A 19,247-nucleotide genomic window follows, 5' to 3' on the forward strand; every position below is an offset into this window, starting at 1 on the left:
AGTCATTTTCGTCACTGTTGTCTGCAGGAGGACATGTGAGGGCTTATTCACAGGTGCGTGGGAGCCGTACGGCTACACCGCTGATGACAATGGCCCTCCGTCTCCCCCCAGTCGTTAGTTGTATGTAAATCTCCAGATGTATGGAACCCATGAGCCCCTCGCCAGTGCATGATAGGATGCTGAAGGGCCTGATGCTGTGCAGATCGTTCTAGGTCACTACAGCAAGTGTGAGTTTAAGAGGGCAAGCACCCTGCCACTCCTGAAGGCCAGCATTCCCTTCACTCCTCCTGTGGCTCTTACGTCCCTTCCACTCTGTCTACTTCGATGTCCCCTGGGCCTTTTAGAGGAGGTGAAATACGTTTTATATTTAGTTGAACATTCAACAGTACTTGTCAGTTTGTGGCCAGCCTGGGCTACATAGTGAGACTCTTACAAAACAAACAAACAAAACCTGAAACAAAAACTAACTGAAGAAAAATAAAAAGCTCACAACAACCAAACCCCCAAATTCTAGGTTAGGGGAAGGTAGCTCAGTGGTAGAGAAGTTGCCTATGGACCCTGGAATCAGTTCCCAGCACTGGAAGAAAGTGTAGGAAAGAGAAGGGCTACTTCTCCAAAGCCCACAGTCCCTAGACAGGGCTTGTGTGCTCCGACACCCTCAGCACAGAGACACCATCATTCACAGCGAAGGCCCCGTGCTTTAGAGCCATGGAGGCTGCTGCTTCTAGGCAAGGTTTCTCCAGTCCTTAGCTGGCTTGCACCTCCATCCTTTAATTGGTTAGCACTGTCATGATTGGAGCAGAGCAGGAGCCAATGGCTAGCGGTCAAAAGAAGAGGGGCAGCAAGTCTTCACTGAAGCACCCATTCATCAGGTAGCAACCCTGCCTGTTTGCAGATGGCTCTCTCAATAGCTGTGTGCCTTAAAACCAAATAGCACTAAGTCTTCTCTTCTCTTCTCTTCTCTTCTCTTCTCTTCTCTTCTCTTCTCTTCTCTTCTCTTCTCTTCTCTTCTCTTCTCTTCTCTTCTCTTCTCTTCTCTCTCTAAGGCTCTAGTTGACCCCTCCACGGGCAAACATCAGTGCTATCTCTGAGCAAAACAGAAGGAAGGCAGCTTGTTGATTTTACCTTATGTTATTATCTCGTACCGTGGTGATTCCATCCGGGTAATGGGGCTTCTCTCTTCCAGGTGGTCCCTGATGTTGCCTGTGGGAATGCCAGTTCTAACAACTCTGCAGGCGGCCGCCTAGTGTCTTTTGAAGTACCACAGAACACCTCTGTAAAGTAAGCGCTTTTTTGGCTCATACCTGTTAGGATTGATTCTATGTGCGACCTGTTGGGGGGTGTCTACTGTGCATGTGGTGTGTCGCTGGCCAATCCAGTGGGGATCTTGAATGAATCCCATGTAGGAACCCAGTCTCTGCCACTCGGAAAACAAGAGTAAGGAGGAAGATGGTGGGAAGTCTGGTCAGCTGTGGGAAATCGGATTGGATAAGTCAGACCTGACAGGAGACACCCTGAAGCGTTACAAAAGATTTGGAGTCTGCCACCTCATCTCCCACGTGGCTTTTCCTTCTTCTTCTTCTTCTTTTGTTTTTTTTGTTTTTGTTTTTTTTGTTTTTTTTGCTTTTCGAGACAGGGTTTCTCTGTGTAGCCCTGGCTGTCCTGGAACTCACTCTATAGACCAGGCTGGCCTTGAACTCAGAAATCCGCCTGCCTCTGCCTCCCAAGTGCTGGGATTACAGGCGTGCACCACCACGCCTGGCTCAGGTTTTTCCTTCTAAAAATTTTAGTGGCCCATTAAAATTCATTTGTGTAATTTACTCGAAATGAAGATAAAGATCTACACATTACAATGTTCTCTTTCAAAGCAAGCAGCCTAGGGAAAGCTTTTTGTTCTAAATTTAAGCTGTTGAGTGACGGGCTGACCACTGTCTCCAGGGAGACAGAAAAGAGGCGAAGGAAACCAGATTTGGCTGCCCAGCCCCTGCTGTATATGGGTGATTTACCTAGGCCCAGGGAAGATGGCATCTGCCCAGGGACACACAGGTAGGAACTGGAAGGAGCCAGCCCTAGAATGTTTCAGACACACTGATAAGTCTGCCCTTCTTTGCAACCATTAACTGTCACACTTCCTACTCTAGTCCCCACCATCAATGCCCCAAGGGACTTTAGAAGGCAGGAGACATACAGCTAGTCTGTGTGTTGGCGCTCTCAGTTCTATATGCATCCACCTATCCCATGGGTACTGACCAGGTTTGCCTGCCTGGCATTCCCAGCAGTGAGCTACCTAACAATGTCTAGCAGAGGAATTTTATTAAGCTCGTTCTGCATTTGTCCCCTACCCCTCTTCCCGAGTTCGGCTGGGCTGTGAGGTCGCCCTGACAAAGGGCGGCCAAGATAAGGCAAGCACTGAAGGTCTTGGAAGAATGGCCTTAGGGAAAAGGTGGAGTGTGAGGCCACTCCCAGCTTCACCAGCAGGGGGAGCCCCATGGCAAGTGTTTCGGAGTGCCTTCCACAGTGGCAAGGTTGGGAGCGCTTGAGGTAAACCCATCCCAGTTCATCACTATTTTAGTAAGTAGCTTATGTGTCTGCTCTTGCATCAGCATCCTCCTCCTGTTCTTTCTTGTGATGCTCAGATTATCCGCCTTTGTAACCTTTCTCGGCAGACCTACTTGCCGACCCCATTCAGTGTGTTCCTTTTCTTCCTTCTCAACAATCATGACATTCCCTGGATGGCATCCTGTGGACAGAAACCACAGGATGACCCAGGCTGAGCAAGATGGGAATGACACATGATCTATGAGCACCCCAAACTGATATGTGGGTGCTACCAATTGGGCCTTAGATTGTATCTTCATGTATTCATGATTTCAGTCATTTATTAAGATGTTATTGAGTCCTGTGCTGCAACTGGGGAGTTTGTTCTGGGGGAACAGCTGTGTGGGGGTCTGCTGAGGGAGGGAGGTGGGAACTGATCCTCTAGAATATGAGGAGAACGAGCAACTGCTGGCATCACATGTTGGTGTCCTGGTACAACACGGGTGATACCAAGACTAGGGGCACAGTGCCCGTGGGGAGAAGGAATAAATGATGCTTGGTGGCTAGGCGAAAACCCAGCAAGAGATGTTGTCTTAGTCAGGGTTTCTATTCCTGCACAAGCATCATGACCAAGAAGCAAGTTGGGGAGGAAAGGGTTTATTCAGCTTACACTTCCACACTGCTGTTCATCACCAAAGGAAGTCAGGACTGGAACTCAAGCAGGTAAGGAAGCAGGAGCTGATGCAGAGGCCATGGAGGGATGTTACTTACTGGCTTGCTTCCCCTGGCTTGCTCAGCTTGCTCTCTTATAGAACCCAAGACTACCAGCCCAGGGATGGCACCACCCACAAGGGGCCCTCCCTCCTTGATCACTAACTGAGAGAATGCCTTACAGTTGGATCTCATGGAGGCATTTCCCCAACTGAAGCTCCTTTCTCTGTGATAACTCCAGCCTGTGTTAAGGTGACACAAAACCTGCCAGTACAGATGTCGATAGCTTTTTGGTGCTGCAGCTCTGGATGGCAGGGATGTGGGCCTGGGACTGCATCTGAGAAGGAGCTGGAAGAGTTCACTGGCCTTAGATGACATACTATTCTCTGGATCTTATCTTGCAAGCTGTGCGAAGGGAGAGAGGTGGGAAGCATGGGGACACGACAGACACCCTTTGCTTGCTTTGATGGTGTAGGTCAGAAGGATGGGTTGGATTGCAATATGCATCTGTGATAAATTTAAGCAAGAGTCTTTTTACATTTATCTGTAAAAGAACTCATTCTGCTCTTTGTTATTCATTAGCATTACCAAAATATGGGATACAGACTTGTTACTTTGTGGTAGACCTTGAACAAGTGGGAGGTAGATGTTTGTGATGAGTGTGGTTACTTTAGTGTGTATAAGGTGGGCACTTGCTTTTATAATCATTTCTTTGCTTTCCTGACACTTTTATGCTGATGTATTTTTTGCTGTCTGTATTTTCATCCCCAGTCTCCTGAATTGGTTCTAAGATGAATCTTAGCAAGCCTGGCTTTGCATTGATGTGTGATTCTTGTTTTTAGGATTCGGCAGGATGCCACTGCTTTGCTGATCTTGCTGTGGAAGGTCACAGCCACAGGCTTTCAACAGTGCTCCCTCATAGATGGACGAAGCGTGACACCCCTCCAGGCTCCAGGGGGCCTTGTCCTGTTAGAGGAGATGCTGGCCTTGGGACCCAACCACTTCATTGGTGAGTTAGAGAAACCTTATCTGTGTCTGACTCAGCCCAAGCCTGGTTTGGTGTTTAGATATGGTGCATAGAGATTCTGTCTGGAGGATATGGTGTGAATGTCTAGTGATTATATATTCTCTACTTCAAAATGGTTTGAATGATAATCAGAATGTTCTGCTAACACTAGTATTTTCAGTGTGACCTTATGAGGATGGAGCATGGGTGCTAGGCTGGTGATACTGGGAACTTTATAACAGCTTATTCCATTTTGTAGTTTCAGTGTAGAGACACAAGTTCAAGTTTAGAACTCACTCAGCACAGCACCCAAGCTTCCTGCTCCTGCTGTTAGTGCTTTCTTGTGTCTAACAGTCCTCTCCAGTAGGATGCGGTCAGGCCACAGTTGTCTCAGAAGTGGTTGGGAGAGTCCATGATAGAATGTATATGAAATTGTAATGTTACAGATGTTAGGGATTATTTCAGGGTGGTTTCTCTATTTTTCTGAGCTACACTATTTTACAAGATGAACAGAAGATATGTGTTAATGCTTATTCTCCAAGACATGAGCTTGAAGCAGATTTGATAACAAAGGTCAAAGGCTGAGAGGAAATGTGTACCTTTAGAAGTATCTATTGCGGTCTACCTTTGAGTCACTTTCCTCTCATGAGAACATCATTTTTCAAGCTTTGGCAATTCAGATGTGAGGAGCAGGGCGTTCCTTGGATGGGGACGAGGTCCAGCGACAGAGGAGTGGAAATGGCTAGCCAAAGAGGGGGAAGCATTGAATTTCAGACCAAGGTTTGCTTATCAAGACATGTTCTAGTTAAACAGAATTTGGGTGCTCACACATACTCATCAAGATGCGAATCTGAATTTTATTCTCCAGCTCATTCCTGGTAACTATTACTTAATTCTGTATCTTTTGTAACAGTTTATCAAGAAGAAAGCAGTCGGTGCATTGTGACAAAAAATTTTATTTTATTATTTATTTATCTCTTAATCTGTCGGTCTGTCTGTCCGTCCGTCTGTCTGTCTGTATCTCTGTCTTTCTACCTACCTACCTATCATCTATCTGTCATGTATATTATTGTGTGGGTGTGTGGATGCAGGTGTGGAACATGTAAAGGTCGAGGACAGCCTGCAGAAGTGGACATTCTCTCTTTACACCTTGTGGGTCCCACTCAGGTTGTCAAGACTTGGCAGCAAGTGACTTTCCTGACCAAGCCACCTCACTGACCCTAAGTCACTTCCTTTTGCAGTGATCTTAAGTTTTCTCCTTTAGTGGTTTAATTGCTCTTCTGTGACAGAGAACTATGTATAGTTCAAGAAAACCCTCCAAGTGTCACCACACTTTAAAATGTCATTGGCATTATTAGAAAGAAGGTATGCATTTGAGACATTAGCTGATGTGAAATATTAGTTGCTTTGTAGCATTTCTATAGGCGAGGATGCTGAGAGTGGGGGTGGGGTTAGCAGGGAGGATTTGCTAGGGATTTGTTAATATGGACTTATTTTTTGGGAGAGGGGAGATGGGAAAGATTTTATGAACTCATATGCAGTCTGAGCTTATGTTGCTAACACCACGATGAAGCAAAAGACTGCTTTGAGGAGAGCAAGGATCTGCATTTGGGATGAGAACAGTCCGTAAGCAGGTGGAAGGAAACGCCGGGACTGAGGAGCAGTTTAAGGCTGTATGGTTGTGTGTCAGCTCTCTGTTTCTTTCTAGAAAGAAGCCTGGGGTACTCTCAGGACTCCACTGTTTCCTCTTCCTCCACATCCAATAGGTCCCACATACTGGACTGATGGCCAAACATATTCTTTCCACAGATGTCCTCTGTGTGGATGTCCTCTCTATGTCTTTGGGAGGCAGACTCAGATTTATATATTCTTGTAAAGTTCATTGATTGAAAGTATAGTTTAAGATGATGTACTATGGGTTAAAGATAGATTATTTATAATTGATACTTAAAACATACAAATTGTAAATATTGACAAGATACCCTGTGATTATTGTTGTAAATATGTGTATGTATATATATGTGTGTATGTGTATATATATATATATATATATACACACACATATATATTTACATATATATGATGCAGGTAGGTGCCCATGTACTAAGACATGTATGTGGAGGCCAAAGACAGTCTTGTCTAATCAGTTTTCTCCTTCTGTTTGTTTGTTTATTTATTTAATTGATAAAGAATCTCACTAGGTAGCCCTGGCTGGCCTGGAATTTGATTCGTGGTCCAGGTTGGCCTTACACTTGCAGAGATCCACATGTCACTGTCTCCTGAGTTCTGGGATTGAAGGGGTGATGGCTCCTGCCATCTTTTTGCTTGGGTCTTGAGGTGGAACTCAGGTCACCCGGCTTACAGGGCAAGCACTTTATCCATGCAGCCACAATGCCACACCCCTGCAGTATTTTCTCCATGTGGCATTTCCACACGTGAATACATTGTGCAGTGTCTGAACATAGTCAAGGTGACCATCTATGCCATCAAGCACCGATCATTTCTTCATAGTGAAATGGTCAAAATCCTCCTTCTGTGCTTCTGTTACGGGTCTTGCCATTGCCTTGATGATCCTCTACAGAGGACTGTACATAATGCTGCTCTTTGGGACTATGTCACAATTCTCACATTTAATATTTTTTACACATTTCTTCATTGCAACTGGCGCATTAATATTCATAGTATGTCGTGTGAAGAAGAGATGACGTGGGTGTCTGGAGTGTAGGCTCTTCTCGCTGGGCCTCTTCCGTCACCATCTCTGAATTGCCATCAAATTCTGGTGCCACTGCCCTCTGCTTGATTATCTCTTCTGTTTCCCCCAAACATGTCTTTTCCAGATATGTAATTGGCTTTAGGCAGTGTTTGGGGGTAAATAAGTCTGTAACCTTTGCTTAGAGCTGTCGGCTCTGCAGGGAGCAGCACGAGTGCTCATTAGCTCTCCAGTGATTCAGTAGCCCTGTGGTTTGTACTTCTAGACTCAAGTTCTTTGCTCCAGTCTTAGTCCCATGACACACAGTGGCTTACTGGTCTTGAATAAGGTGTTTATGTTTACTTTGAGGTGGCTTGGTGACATGGGAGTGATGGGGGTAAGGACCCAACTAGCCTTCCAGCCGCGTGAGCTCTGTTAAGGCGTGGTGGAAGGTGGATGCATTGTTTTCTTAGGATGAAACCCCACAGAGTTCCTTCCCCAGGTTCCCTCCTCTCTTGCAGCAATCTCTCCTTTCCTGTGGCAAAATGGGTCTCTGCTCAGCCACTGCCCAACTCCGCCCCAGCTGGATAACCATCCTCCAGCTACTCCTCTGTGCCTGAGATGCCGAAGTCACCTACCCCATTTATACCTCCTCTCATAATACCACACCCAAACAAGAAAACCCATCCTCTTTGGAGTCTTTCATAAGGAAAATGACTACTCAAAGATTCTTCTCTCCATGGGTTCTCAAAAAATTCTCCATGGATTCTAAAAACAAAAAGAAATACTGCCCCTTCCCCAAACCCCCAATATCCCGTAACCCTTTTATTATCACATTTATTATTATTATGCTTATTTGTATGTGTGTATTTATGTATATGTATGGGTACGTGTGCGTTTGTGTGTGTGTTTGTATGTATGTGTGTGTTTATGCATATGTGTGGGTACTTGTGTGTATGTGTGTATGTGCGTTTCTATGCATGTGTGCATTGGGATGCAGAGATCAACTTCAGATTTAGTTATCCATGCACCATCTACCTTCTATTTCGAGACAGGTCTCCAAGGTTTTAGGCTAGGGTGACTGGCCAGCACTGGGAAGTGTACGTGACCACACCCAGGGTGGCCTTGAACTCCTTACTCAGGTCCTGAGATTGCAGGCATGTTGTACACCACCACACTCGGTGTATGTAATAATGGAGATGGGACTGAAGACCTCACATACACTAGGTGATCCATTTACCAACTGAGCCACACCCCTAGCCTAGGGGCATCCAAACCTGTGCTTGGATTTCTGTTCACCCTTCCCACGGGCTCTCTGGCTTCAGCCCCATCCGTGTATAATGTATTCCTCCCAACTCTGGCTCCCTGCCTGTCTCCCGCCTCTTCTGTACCACATCTGCATCAGCACCATTTGCCTCCCTTTGTCAGAGGTGACAGCTGCCCTGGCAGCCGGCATCCCAGAGCTGGGGAATGAATGATGTTCATTCCCCTCCTGAGTGGAGCGTGCTTGCTGTGTCTGTCCTACGTGTGCTGGGACTGTGGGTCCCTAGAGAGGAGAGCCCACATCATTGCTCTTTGCAGCCCACATGGTCACTGGGTAGTCCCCTGCCTGGCAAAATTCAGATGCACATCAGTGATTCCCTCAGCAAATGCCACTTGAAGGAGATGTTCAGCTGCAAAATGCCAATCTTAAGAATTCTTCATAGACCTTCATAACCCACCTCTGTGACATTTAAGTGCCCTCTCTTTTTCTTTATTATATTACAAGAATTTTAGAGGATCAAAAGCAAAAAAAAAAAAAAGGACAGAAAGAAACTTTTGATCATTCTTATGGGAATGCTACACTAAGTTTCTTGCTCTGGAAGTCAGGGTAGGACAGTTAGGGAAAGGTTAGGAAGGTAGACTCATTAACATCTTCTTTTGATGAAAAACTCAAGATTTAAAATGGAAAATATAAAAACTCTGTCTTTTCATGGTCAGCTTACACTATGGTTGGATAAAGTCTACTAAGCTCCTATGCTAGAAGTGGGGAGGAAAATCCCAAACTTGAACATGTTAAAATGAAAAGTAATAGTAATGATGTACACTTTAAATCCCAGAAGGCAGGCAGCGCTCTATGAGTTAGAGGCCAGCTTGGATTACAGAACCAGCTCCAGGACAGCCAGGGCTACACAGAGAAACTCTCTCTCTCTCCTCTCTCTCTCTCTCTCTTCTCTCTCTCTCTCTCTCTCTCTCTCTCTCTCTCTCTCTCTCACACACACACACACACACACACAAAGTAAATAAATAAATCTAAAAAATAATAGTTATTAAAGATCAAAAGCCAGGGCTACACAGAGAAACCTTATCACACACACACACCAAAAAAAAACAAAAAACAAAAAACAAAAAACAAAAAACAAATTAAGTAAGCAAATAAATTAAATAAATAAAATCTAAAAATAGTTATTAAAGACCAAAAGCAGAGGGAGTGCAAACCAAACCAAAATGGCACTTCAATATTATTAGCACGGAGGGGCTTAAAAGTATTCTTTCCATGATTGAGTACTGATATGCAAACGAAGACTTAGCTTAGGACTCCATGTTTTTCCAAGTACTGTTGCAACCCGCCAGCATCATTACTTGTTGGTACCCCTTACTGATTGTGGCTGTGAACTCAGAGTTCCACCACAGACAGTAGCACTCTGCAGCTGGAGCTTGCTCCAGGGCCCTGCTGTGGAGGGATTGGTGCAGGTGTCAAAAACAAAAGGAGGTGTTTTCTCACCTTCCAAGATAGTCCTAGGGAACAGCCTCCTTAGCTAAGTAGACCTGATAGGTTTGAAAGAATCCTTAAAAATGCCCTAGAGATTCTTTAAGACACTTAAAAATGATGCTACTCAAGAAGTCTGCCAGGGTAGAGTAAAGCCTCTGTGAGCATGTGTGAGCCTCTGTGAGCATGTGTAAGCCTCTGTGAGCATGTGTGAGCATGTGAGCATGTGTGAGCCTGTGTGAGCATGTGTGAGCCTGTGAGCATGTGTGAGCCTGTGAGCCTGTATGAGCCTGTGTGAGCCTGTGTGAGCCTGTGTGAGCATGTGTGAGCATGTGTGAGCCTGTGTGAGCATGTGTGAGCCTGTGTGAGCCCGTGTGAGCTCGTGTGAGCCTGTGTGAGCCTGTGTGAGCATGTGTGAGGCTGTGTGAGCCCGTGTGAGCCCGTGTGAGCCTGTGTGACCCTGTGTGAGCCTGTGTGAGCCTGTGTGAGCATGTGTGAGCCTGTGTGAGACTGTGTGAGCATGTGTGAGCCTGTGTGAGCACGTGTGAGCATGTGTGAGCATGTGTGAGCCTGTGTGAGCATGTGTGAGCATGTGTGAGCATGTGTGAGCATGTGTGAGCCTGTGTGAGCACGTGTGAGCATGTGTGAGCATGTGTGAAGTCATCCACTCATGAAGTCACCTTTGTGAGGCGCTCAGGGGTTTCTGAGGTGTTTGAGCCTCTGTTTCAGAATTTCAGAGGACATGCTGCAGATCAGGTTGGGGATTTTCTTAGTTCCATGAAACAAACACAAGGTCTATCTTTTAAAATATCAATATTTCCTTTCTTTGCCTCTCCATTCTGCCTAATTTTCTTTCCCACTTCCTTAGCCTTTTATTTTTAAAAAGTAAAGATAACAGGATTTATATATAGATTAATTTGGAAAAATTAAATACTAAAGAACTATTATTATATTTTGAAGACCTTATTTATTTATTTATTTATTTATTTATTTATTTAATTTTTTTGAGACAGGTCCAGGCTGGCCTTGAACTCACAGAGATCCATCTGCCTTTGCCTCCTGAGTGCTGAGAGTAAAAGCATTCCCCACTGCCACTGAGCTCTGGGTTCTTCTAACTTAGAGACAACCCTGGACTCTGGCCAGCTAACTTCCCAAAACTTTCCTTAGCTTGTCAGTGAAAATTTCAACCAGGAAAATAATTTTCTAATTAGCTCTTTGCAGCCCAATTTCTGGGCTACCGCAGCATCTCTTCTTTCTTCTTTCTTAGGAGCTAGGGCGAGAGCAATGGAGGAGGGGTAGAGGTGACCGGAGGGAGGAGGGAGGGGGAGGGGAGACAAAGGACAGAACTGAGGTAGGCAGAGATGCTCTGAGTGCTCAGGGTAGGAACTCGTGGACACAGGTTTTCTGTACGAACTTGGAGGTAGGAGCTGAGGCAGAGGTCATGGAGGGTGCTGCTCCCTGGCTTGCTTCCCCTGGCCTGCTCAGCCTGCTTTCTTACAGAACCCAGGACCACCAGCCCAGGGATGGCACCACCTACGATGGGCCCTCCCCCCTTCATCACCAATTGAGAAAATGTCTCACAGCTGGACCGCATGAAGGCACTTCTTCCAGGGAGGCTCTTTTCTCTGTAATAACCCCAGCTTGTGTCAAATTAACACACCAAAGCAGCCCATACACTCCCTTCCCCTCGCCATTCTTCCCTCCTCCTATCCTTCCTTCAGCCTCCACTCCCACTTTTCTTCTTTCTCCTTCTCCTGTCCGGCCCCATGCCCCCTTTCCTTCCTTTCCTGCATCTTTTCTTTCCTGCTTTCATTCCTCCTTTCTATTCCTTCTTTCCCTCCACCTCCCTCTCTCCTTCTCTTCTTCCCTCCCTCCCTCCTCTTTCGATCAAATTTTAAGCATGTCTATAACTGAAGCTTTGTGCCTTCTCATGACATATGTGGGTTACATTTCACAATGCAGTCTTTTCCGGATCAAAAGGTGTTCAGCCGACGCAGCAGACACATAGGAGAACCGGCGTCATCTTTCCTCTGTCCACATTTAGTGAGATGCTATTTTACCACAACCTGACATTCGCACACATTCCCGGCAGCTCCTCCAGCAACCTGACTTGAGGATTTCTTGCACAAGGAGGGCAGCTGTGAAGTCACAATATCATTTTAGAAGGATGGTCGTTGTCACAGTCATCATTACATTTCCTCATTAGGGTGAATGCTAAGAAGCAGAGGGGAGGAGAGAGAGCAAACTCTCACCTGTTCTCTATGCCCCACCACACTGCTGACGTGGGGGATGGGTGACACTCAGAAGGATCCTGTCCCTGAGAGCTCAGGTGACACACAGAAGGCTCTGGTCCCTGACCCCAGTTCACACCTGCACTAAATGCACTTCCGCACTGCTGTCTCCAGACTGAAGTCTCTACTATCACAGACCTCTTACAAAGTGAGAAATCCTCATAAACTGGGGCAGAGCATATTCCATAAAAGACAAATATTTGGAAAACCTATTAAGGAGGATTTAGAGAAGAACACTGAGTCCCCCCACCCCATCGCCCTCCATCCCCAATCTCTACTCGTTGTAGCTTTTTCAAAGGCTGTGGATATAAAACACAGGCTAGTAAGTAAACGGACTGAAGTGGGCCGTGTCAGCAGAAGAGGGTTGTCCAGCTCCGGGAAGGCATATAGATGACTGGAACTGACTTCCCAGAGGCCTCTCTAGCGCTCTCATGCCTGAGACTCTCCCTGACATTTGAGTTTCTGAATGCTGGGGTATTTTTGGTTTCACAAGCACGCTCAACAAGCAACGCTCTCACAGCTGTCCTGTTTTAAGGCTGTAATTGTGAGGCTGACCTACAAAAGTTATATTTGCCTGGTAGACAAATGGAAAAAAATCTCCTCAAATGAATACACTGACAAATTCCGCTAGGCTATGTGGCTAATAATGGGAGAATATGCCCAATGAGACATGGGACCCTCAGTATCTACAAATCCCCCACATCCCTGCTTATCAGCACACATCAGTGTATGGATTTCCATGCACAGGACATTTTTCGTTATATCAGGGATGCAAAGAAATGTAAGATGCTTATCTCTGACTTGAGAGAGATGTCTGCTTCAGGCCCATGGGATATTCATATTAAATAAACCACACAATCCTGTGTCCTGTTGCTAACTCTTGCTAATAAAATTACATTCAAATAGCAGCCAAATTGTGAATTAAAATACCGAATCTTAGCCTAACGGGCAGTGGTGGCTCATGCCTTTAATCCCAACACTTGGGAGGCAGAGGCTGGTGAATTTCTGAATTTGAGGCCAGCCTTGTCTACAGAGTGAGTTCCAGGACAGCCAGGGCTATTCAGAGAAACTCTGTCCCAAAAACAAACAAACAAACAAACAAACACCAAAAACCAAAAAAACAAACAACAAAACACACACACACACACACACACACAAAACCAAAAATTTAAATAAATAAAACACTGAATCTTGACTTGTCTCCAAGAGAGATTGTGGAGAAGGGTGGAAATGCAGCCCTGTTAGGAGCAGATCACACTGACCTTGCTTTCTTCGGGGTCTCCACGTGCTTGGCATATCTGCTTTCTGGAACCCTCTTTCTAATCTCCGGGTCCCTCCATCCTCACTCCCACCGCTAGCCAGGGACCTAGTCTTGGTGGCTTTTCTGTCCTTTCTCGTCTTCCCTTGCACTAACACACAAATGGCGTTTGGTTGCTCGTGGCTCTTTGTCTTGATCCCCCACTGCAAAGGGCACAACCAGGACCTTACTCCATAGTTGAGACTTCTGGCTTAAAGCCAACCTAAGGGGCAACTGGCAAGATTCACACAGCGGGCAACTGGTAAGATGCCAATGCTTTGGTGATGATGTTGCACATAGAGAGGTAGATGAAAAAGCAAAGACATGTGTATTAGTCAATTTCAGGGCTGCGTGAATTTAGGTGGGGAGAATATTTTATGTATTAAGCTACTGTCTTCATCACTGTGACTGAATACCTGACAAGATGCACCCTAAGGGAGGAAGGGTTGATTTTGGTCCATCCTGGTTGGGGAAGCATGGTGGCAGGACCAGCTTCCGGGAGCCTAAGGATGCTTGCGTACATCTCAGTGCATCGGGAAACAGACATGGAAGAATGGCGGGCCTCTTCAGGCTTTCTTCCTCCTTTTCTTTCTGTAATTCAAGTCCCCTACTTGTGAATATAGTCATCCTACACTTAGGGTGAGTCTTCTTTCCTTAGTTAAACCCATCTTGAAACATCCCCTGGTGATTCTAAATCCAATTGAGTTGACAGAGATGATTAATCACTACTGTGACCAGTTACCAAGAGCAGAGCTATGGCTTTAGACCTGAGCCACACCTTGAACTGAGCCTTGAACGAAAAGTAGGGAAAGGCGTGAGTGATGTCATGGGGGTGGGGGATGGGCATGGGGTTTGCTAACAGCAGAGCCTCGCCTTGTTGTCTGTGCCTGTGGATTTCAACGATAAAGTTGGAAGGAGATGAGAAGTGGGTGGAAGTGGAGCAGGGTCACTTCTGTGTTAGGGTTTAGGGTTAGCTCACAGGCAGGAGGAGCAGGTGGTGACAGTGACAGTGGGGGGGGTATAGTGGAGAAGTTTTTGATGGCAGAAAGCAAAGTAGGGTCAGGTGAGAAGAAGGGCAGCAAGTGTCAGGGATATTCTCACGTCAGGGTTGTGTGTGTGTGTGTTCTTAGCAACTGGAATAGATCAAATCAAATCAGAGATAAAGGCTCTGCTTCTGTTTAGTTAGGATGCAGTAGTAAGGTTCTGCAAGTGCCTGAGAAGGCAGAACCCCAGCCGAGGAGGAACAGGTGGACTCTGTCTTCGCAGCCTTATGTCTGGAGGCTGGGGTTGTTGGGAAAGGAACACGGTGGGGAAGCGGAGAATGGGAGGATGCTCAGAGACACACTGCTGTGTGACTGTGCCCAGCACAGGACCAGGAAACCAGGCAGAGAGGGGTAAGGACTAGCCAGGAGACGAAGAGAAGGGTGGGAGGGGCTTGGGAGGGAAAAGCGGATCTCCTCTTCTCTGGGGTTGAGATCAGATTTCTGTCAGTGGTCCTGTTTCCTGAGTGTGACCAGCCTTATTCTTCTGGTCATTCAAGCCCAGACTTCCATTCCATCCTTCCCTCTTCTTCCCCTTCCTAACCCACTCATCAGCAAGAGTCTTAGTCTCAAAGGTCGACAAACCCCAATGGATTCCCTCTGCCTTTACCTCTCCCCGGTGTTGCTGCTAGCCTGCCCCAGCCTCCGGTACCTGGGCAGTTATAGATCTACCTGCATGGACATCCTGTGTCAACCCCTGCCCCCAACATCTGAGCCATAATAGAGAAGGCCATTTGCATAGTCCCTTTCTGCACACAGTTCTTCAATGGCTCCCTGTCCCTTGGTGTAGACACTAAGACCTAGCGACCCATAAGGCCCAGTGTGTCTGCCCTGTGAATGTCTGCTCTGCTCCTCTCCTCTGAGAGCTTTCAGGAATATTCCCATTTATTAGGCTCCTCCCTGCTGGAGTCCAATGGTGCTTACTTGTTACGACCTTGGTGTGACCACCTTCCCTGACAACAGTACCTTCCCTTCTTCTCATTGGCTCCCCAGTGAGCTCTGAATGCCACTCTCTCCTTCTTAGGGCTAACTACTTCCTTAGGGAGAGAATCCCTTCTCAACTATGCTTGTTACACATGTTAGAAAGCCAAGTGCCTTGAAGGCAGGGAGTGGTATACACTTTGTTTACTGTTATGTCATAAACACTTAGCATATTATGTGTTTGTTAAGTTTGGGATTCCTGGTAAGATTAGCAGAGGCATATCTTATAATTATGGAAACCAATACAGACTTACCTTTGAGAAACAATAAACAAAACAAACAAAACCACCTCCCACCCCACTGCACTCATATCCTATAATTATTTTTTTTCCAAGTCCAGAAGCAAAGGTGACACTTGAGAGTCTCATATGACTCAAATTTCAGGGGCTGATCTGGCTGTATTAAGTGTAAAGAAGGGGAAGAAGAGGGAAGGATGGAATGGAAGCCTGGGCTTGAATGACCAGAAGAATATTAAGTGTCACCTTCAGCTTTAATCAAATAATTTCCTGCAAGAAAATGGCACATGCCTACACCACCAGCCCCCAGGAGGCAGAATCAGGAGAATCACTGTAAGTCTATGGCCAGCCAAAGGTCAGGCTACCCAAGGGATCATAGTGAGACCCTGTCTCAAAAGAAAATGGCAGTTCTTTGAAGCATTTGTCCTTGGCTTAGTTTTCGATTTTCTGGTCTTATTTTACATAATACTCTGTTGATATGCACAGGTGCAATGTACTCTCCCTCCATCTTTTATCTATCATTTGTCCATCCATCAATGCATTCTTTTTTCCATGGTCCACCTATCAGCTATGCATCCCTCCATCATCATATATCAATTTATCCATTCATCTAGCCATCTCTCTATTATTTGTCCATTCACTCATTACCCATCTATCCATCCATTCATTAATGCACACACACACACACACACACACACACACACACACACACCTGCACATGGATGTCCATCCATAGGAAGTCCTACACGCGTCAAGAGGAACAGGTATACCCATGCACATATTTAGTTGAAAATACTTTATAGGCAGATAATTATAAGATAGCTTTGCTCATAGCATGCTTGAGTGATTGTGTGGTCCACAATGATGCCCAAGAGAGAGCAATTATTTTGAAAGAAGCTGAGCTTTTACAATTGGAACTAGTACTAGTGCTTTAGTGTGTCTGGGGAGGGGGTATGGTATAAATAGTTAATATTCCTGAATGCAAAAACAATCAGCTAATTAGCAAATTTGTTTTACATTAATGAGATAGTTGTTTTTTTGAAAGCACTTAATTTGAACCATTAACACAGAACTGACTTGTACAAATAAGCCTGGTTCTGAAGCTTGCTTTCTATACTAGGAGGTGGATCTCTGCCTTTGGTGACAAGTAGGGGCTTACTAAGGTGGGGCCACACTTAGGATTGGAAATAGAATCTGGAAAGTACAGAGAGCCACCTGATGATTCCTGCAGTGTTTTCTTTGTTTAGAAGAGAAACCAAGGTCTGCTTTGCCTTGCTTTGTTTCAGACAAACACTTTACACACCATGCATACAAACACTTTGCACGCCATGCATGACTTCTGTTAGACATTCCAATAGAGAAGGCAGGCTGTTCAAACAAAGCAGGGTAGGGAACTGGAACGGTAAAGGTTGGTTGTAAGAGAGAGAAATAGAATGTCTAATGTGCTCATTGATGAGAACAGAAAGGAGAGATAATGAGATAGCCACTTCGAGGCTTTTGAAAAGACTGCATGTGCATAAAATCTCCTTTGGAGAGAAGAGAAAACCCCTTTGCCAGCTGGCATCACATTGAAATAAAGGATTGGGTTTGGAGAGCTATGTGGGGACAACTCATTCTTCGTTTGTCAACTGTCCACCAGGGCTGGGGTGGTGTTTGTGGTCTGCAGAAGGTGCAGCCCACTGAGGCTTTCTACCCAGGCTGATCTGGGCCTCTGGGTTCAGGGAACTCTGGGATGAGAAGGAAGCTTGCTCTTGCTTTTCTGTGGGCAGAGCAGTTGCTGGTTACCACTGTCCCTGGAGCTGGGACCTAGGTTCTTCACATTACCCCTGGCTTTGCTGCTCTGGGTTTCTTGAGTCTTTCCAGCACTCTGTTCTACGCATCTTTGGCTTTGTGATCCCCATACTCACTCACTCACTGTATTAGCTATTTTCTTCTGGTTACATGGACCAAATAAGCAGGAACTTTATTTTGGTGTGCCTCATACACAGTGTGAGGGTGTATAACAGGGAACTTCCTTGTTCATAATAGAGAAGATGTGGTGGGAGCAGCCTGTGGCTCTGGTCATAGAAATATATAGATTGCTTGCTCAGACCTTTGCAATAGACCAGGAAGCAGGGTATGGCTAAAGCTCCTAAGATCTGCCCCCAGTGACCCAGTGACCCAGTAACCCAGTGACCCATCTCCTCCATTAAGGATCCACCTCCTTGGGGTTCACACCATTGTATTAGCTCCCCCCACCCCATGGCTGTGGTAAAAGACCACAACCAAGGCAACTTACAGAAAAATAAAAAGTGTATTCTGGCTCATGGTTCTAGACAGTTAGAGCTTGTAATGGTAAAGACAATATGGCAACAGGCAGCAGGCATGGCCGTAGGAGCAGGAATGTAAGAGCTCACACCTTAACCCATAGACCTGAAGTGGAGGAGGCTTTTAAACCCCAAGCTCACCCCTAGGGATGAAGTTCCTCTAGCAAAGCTGCACTACCTAACTGTCCCCAAATAGTGCCACCAAGTGGGGCTCCAGTGTTCAGTACTCAAAACCATAGGAGACCTTTTACATTCAAACCATTGTAAACTTCACAAAAGAGCTTCTGAAACTGGAGAGGGAGCATTTAAAGACAGGAGCCCTAGAAGGAGACATTCCATACTGAAATCATAACACTCAGGCTCATATGTTTATGTTTTAAATATCTCTTAGTCTTTATCCCCAGTACTTTCTGAATGTCTGCTGTGAGTTATGCACCTGCTTGGTTCAGGTAACAGAATTGTGAACATTCAATCTTATACTCACAGATCTTGTTTTTTGTGGGGTAAGAGGAAACAGTTGTAACTGTGATCACCATACTTTTCCATGGATATGTAGTTTATAAAAAAAAGAAGACATGATCTTCATGGGAGGCTTCTACCCTGAAAGAAGGCAACACAGTTAATAGGGACATTCTTTGAGGCAGAAGGTAGGAGGTGCATGTGCAAATGCCCTGATGCTGGAGAGAACATACAACAAAGATATAAGGTCAGAGCTCAAGGAAGAGACAGGAAAGTTGTAGAGATATGGTAGATATCAGACATGTTCTGCTACACAAGCTGTTAAGTTTCTTATGGCAATAAGGAACTATTAAAGACAAGGAGCTGGAGGACACATTCATCCTGATCTAGAATCCCCACTGAAGTGTGTGCATTTAACTCTGCAGAGAAGAAACCATTGCCAAATGGAGCATTTTCAGACTTGATATTCAGGCATGTGAAGGTAACAAGTGTGTTGGGACCTAAGTTACAGTTTATTGGATGGACTCTGTAAGCAACTTTGGGTTCTTATAGGCAGATGGACGAGGGGCTGAGTAATGGTGCGATGGCTTGCTTAAATTGTCAACTGGACACAACTTAGAATCAACTGGGAAGTCTGTCTCAATGGGAGATTGTTGATGTTGGTTGGCCTGTGGGTATGTCTGTGGGGGATTGTCTTAATGAAGTTAATTGGTGTGGGAAAACCCAGCCAGCCCACTTTGGAGGGCACCATTCCCTAGGCAAGGGATCCTGAACTATGCAGGAGTGGAAAAATAGAGTTGAGTGCAAGCAAGCAAGCAAGCAAGCAAGCAGCACATTCAGTCTTTCTGCTTTTAGTCTTGTGTGTGATTTGACTTGCTGTCTGAAATTCTTTCCTTGACTTCCTTACAATGATGGACTTTAAGATGGAGGCATAACCTCAAGTA

General features: G+C 45.6%; 1 protein-coding gene across 1 annotated transcript in view; it reads left to right on the top strand.

Annotated features, from left to right (window-relative positions):
* Dner (delta/notch like EGF repeat containing) overlaps positions 1-19,247 on the top strand; it is a 295,828-nt gene that overhangs the window by 109,152 nt on the left and 167,429 nt on the right. Inside the window, exons 3-4 of the mRNA XM_052192619.1 lie at positions 1,187-1,281; positions 4,092-4,258. Of these exons, the coding sequence (XP_052048579.1) occupies positions 1,187-1,281; positions 4,092-4,258 (262 nt within the window). The remainder of the gene's footprint in view (positions 1-1,186; positions 1,282-4,091; positions 4,259-19,247) is intronic.

The sequence above is a fragment of the Apodemus sylvaticus genome, chromosome 9 (genome assembly GCF_947179515.1).
Source record: "Apodemus sylvaticus chromosome 9, mApoSyl1.1, whole genome shotgun sequence".
NCBI classification, from domain to species: Eukaryota; Metazoa; Chordata; class Mammalia; order Rodentia; family Muridae; genus Apodemus; species Apodemus sylvaticus.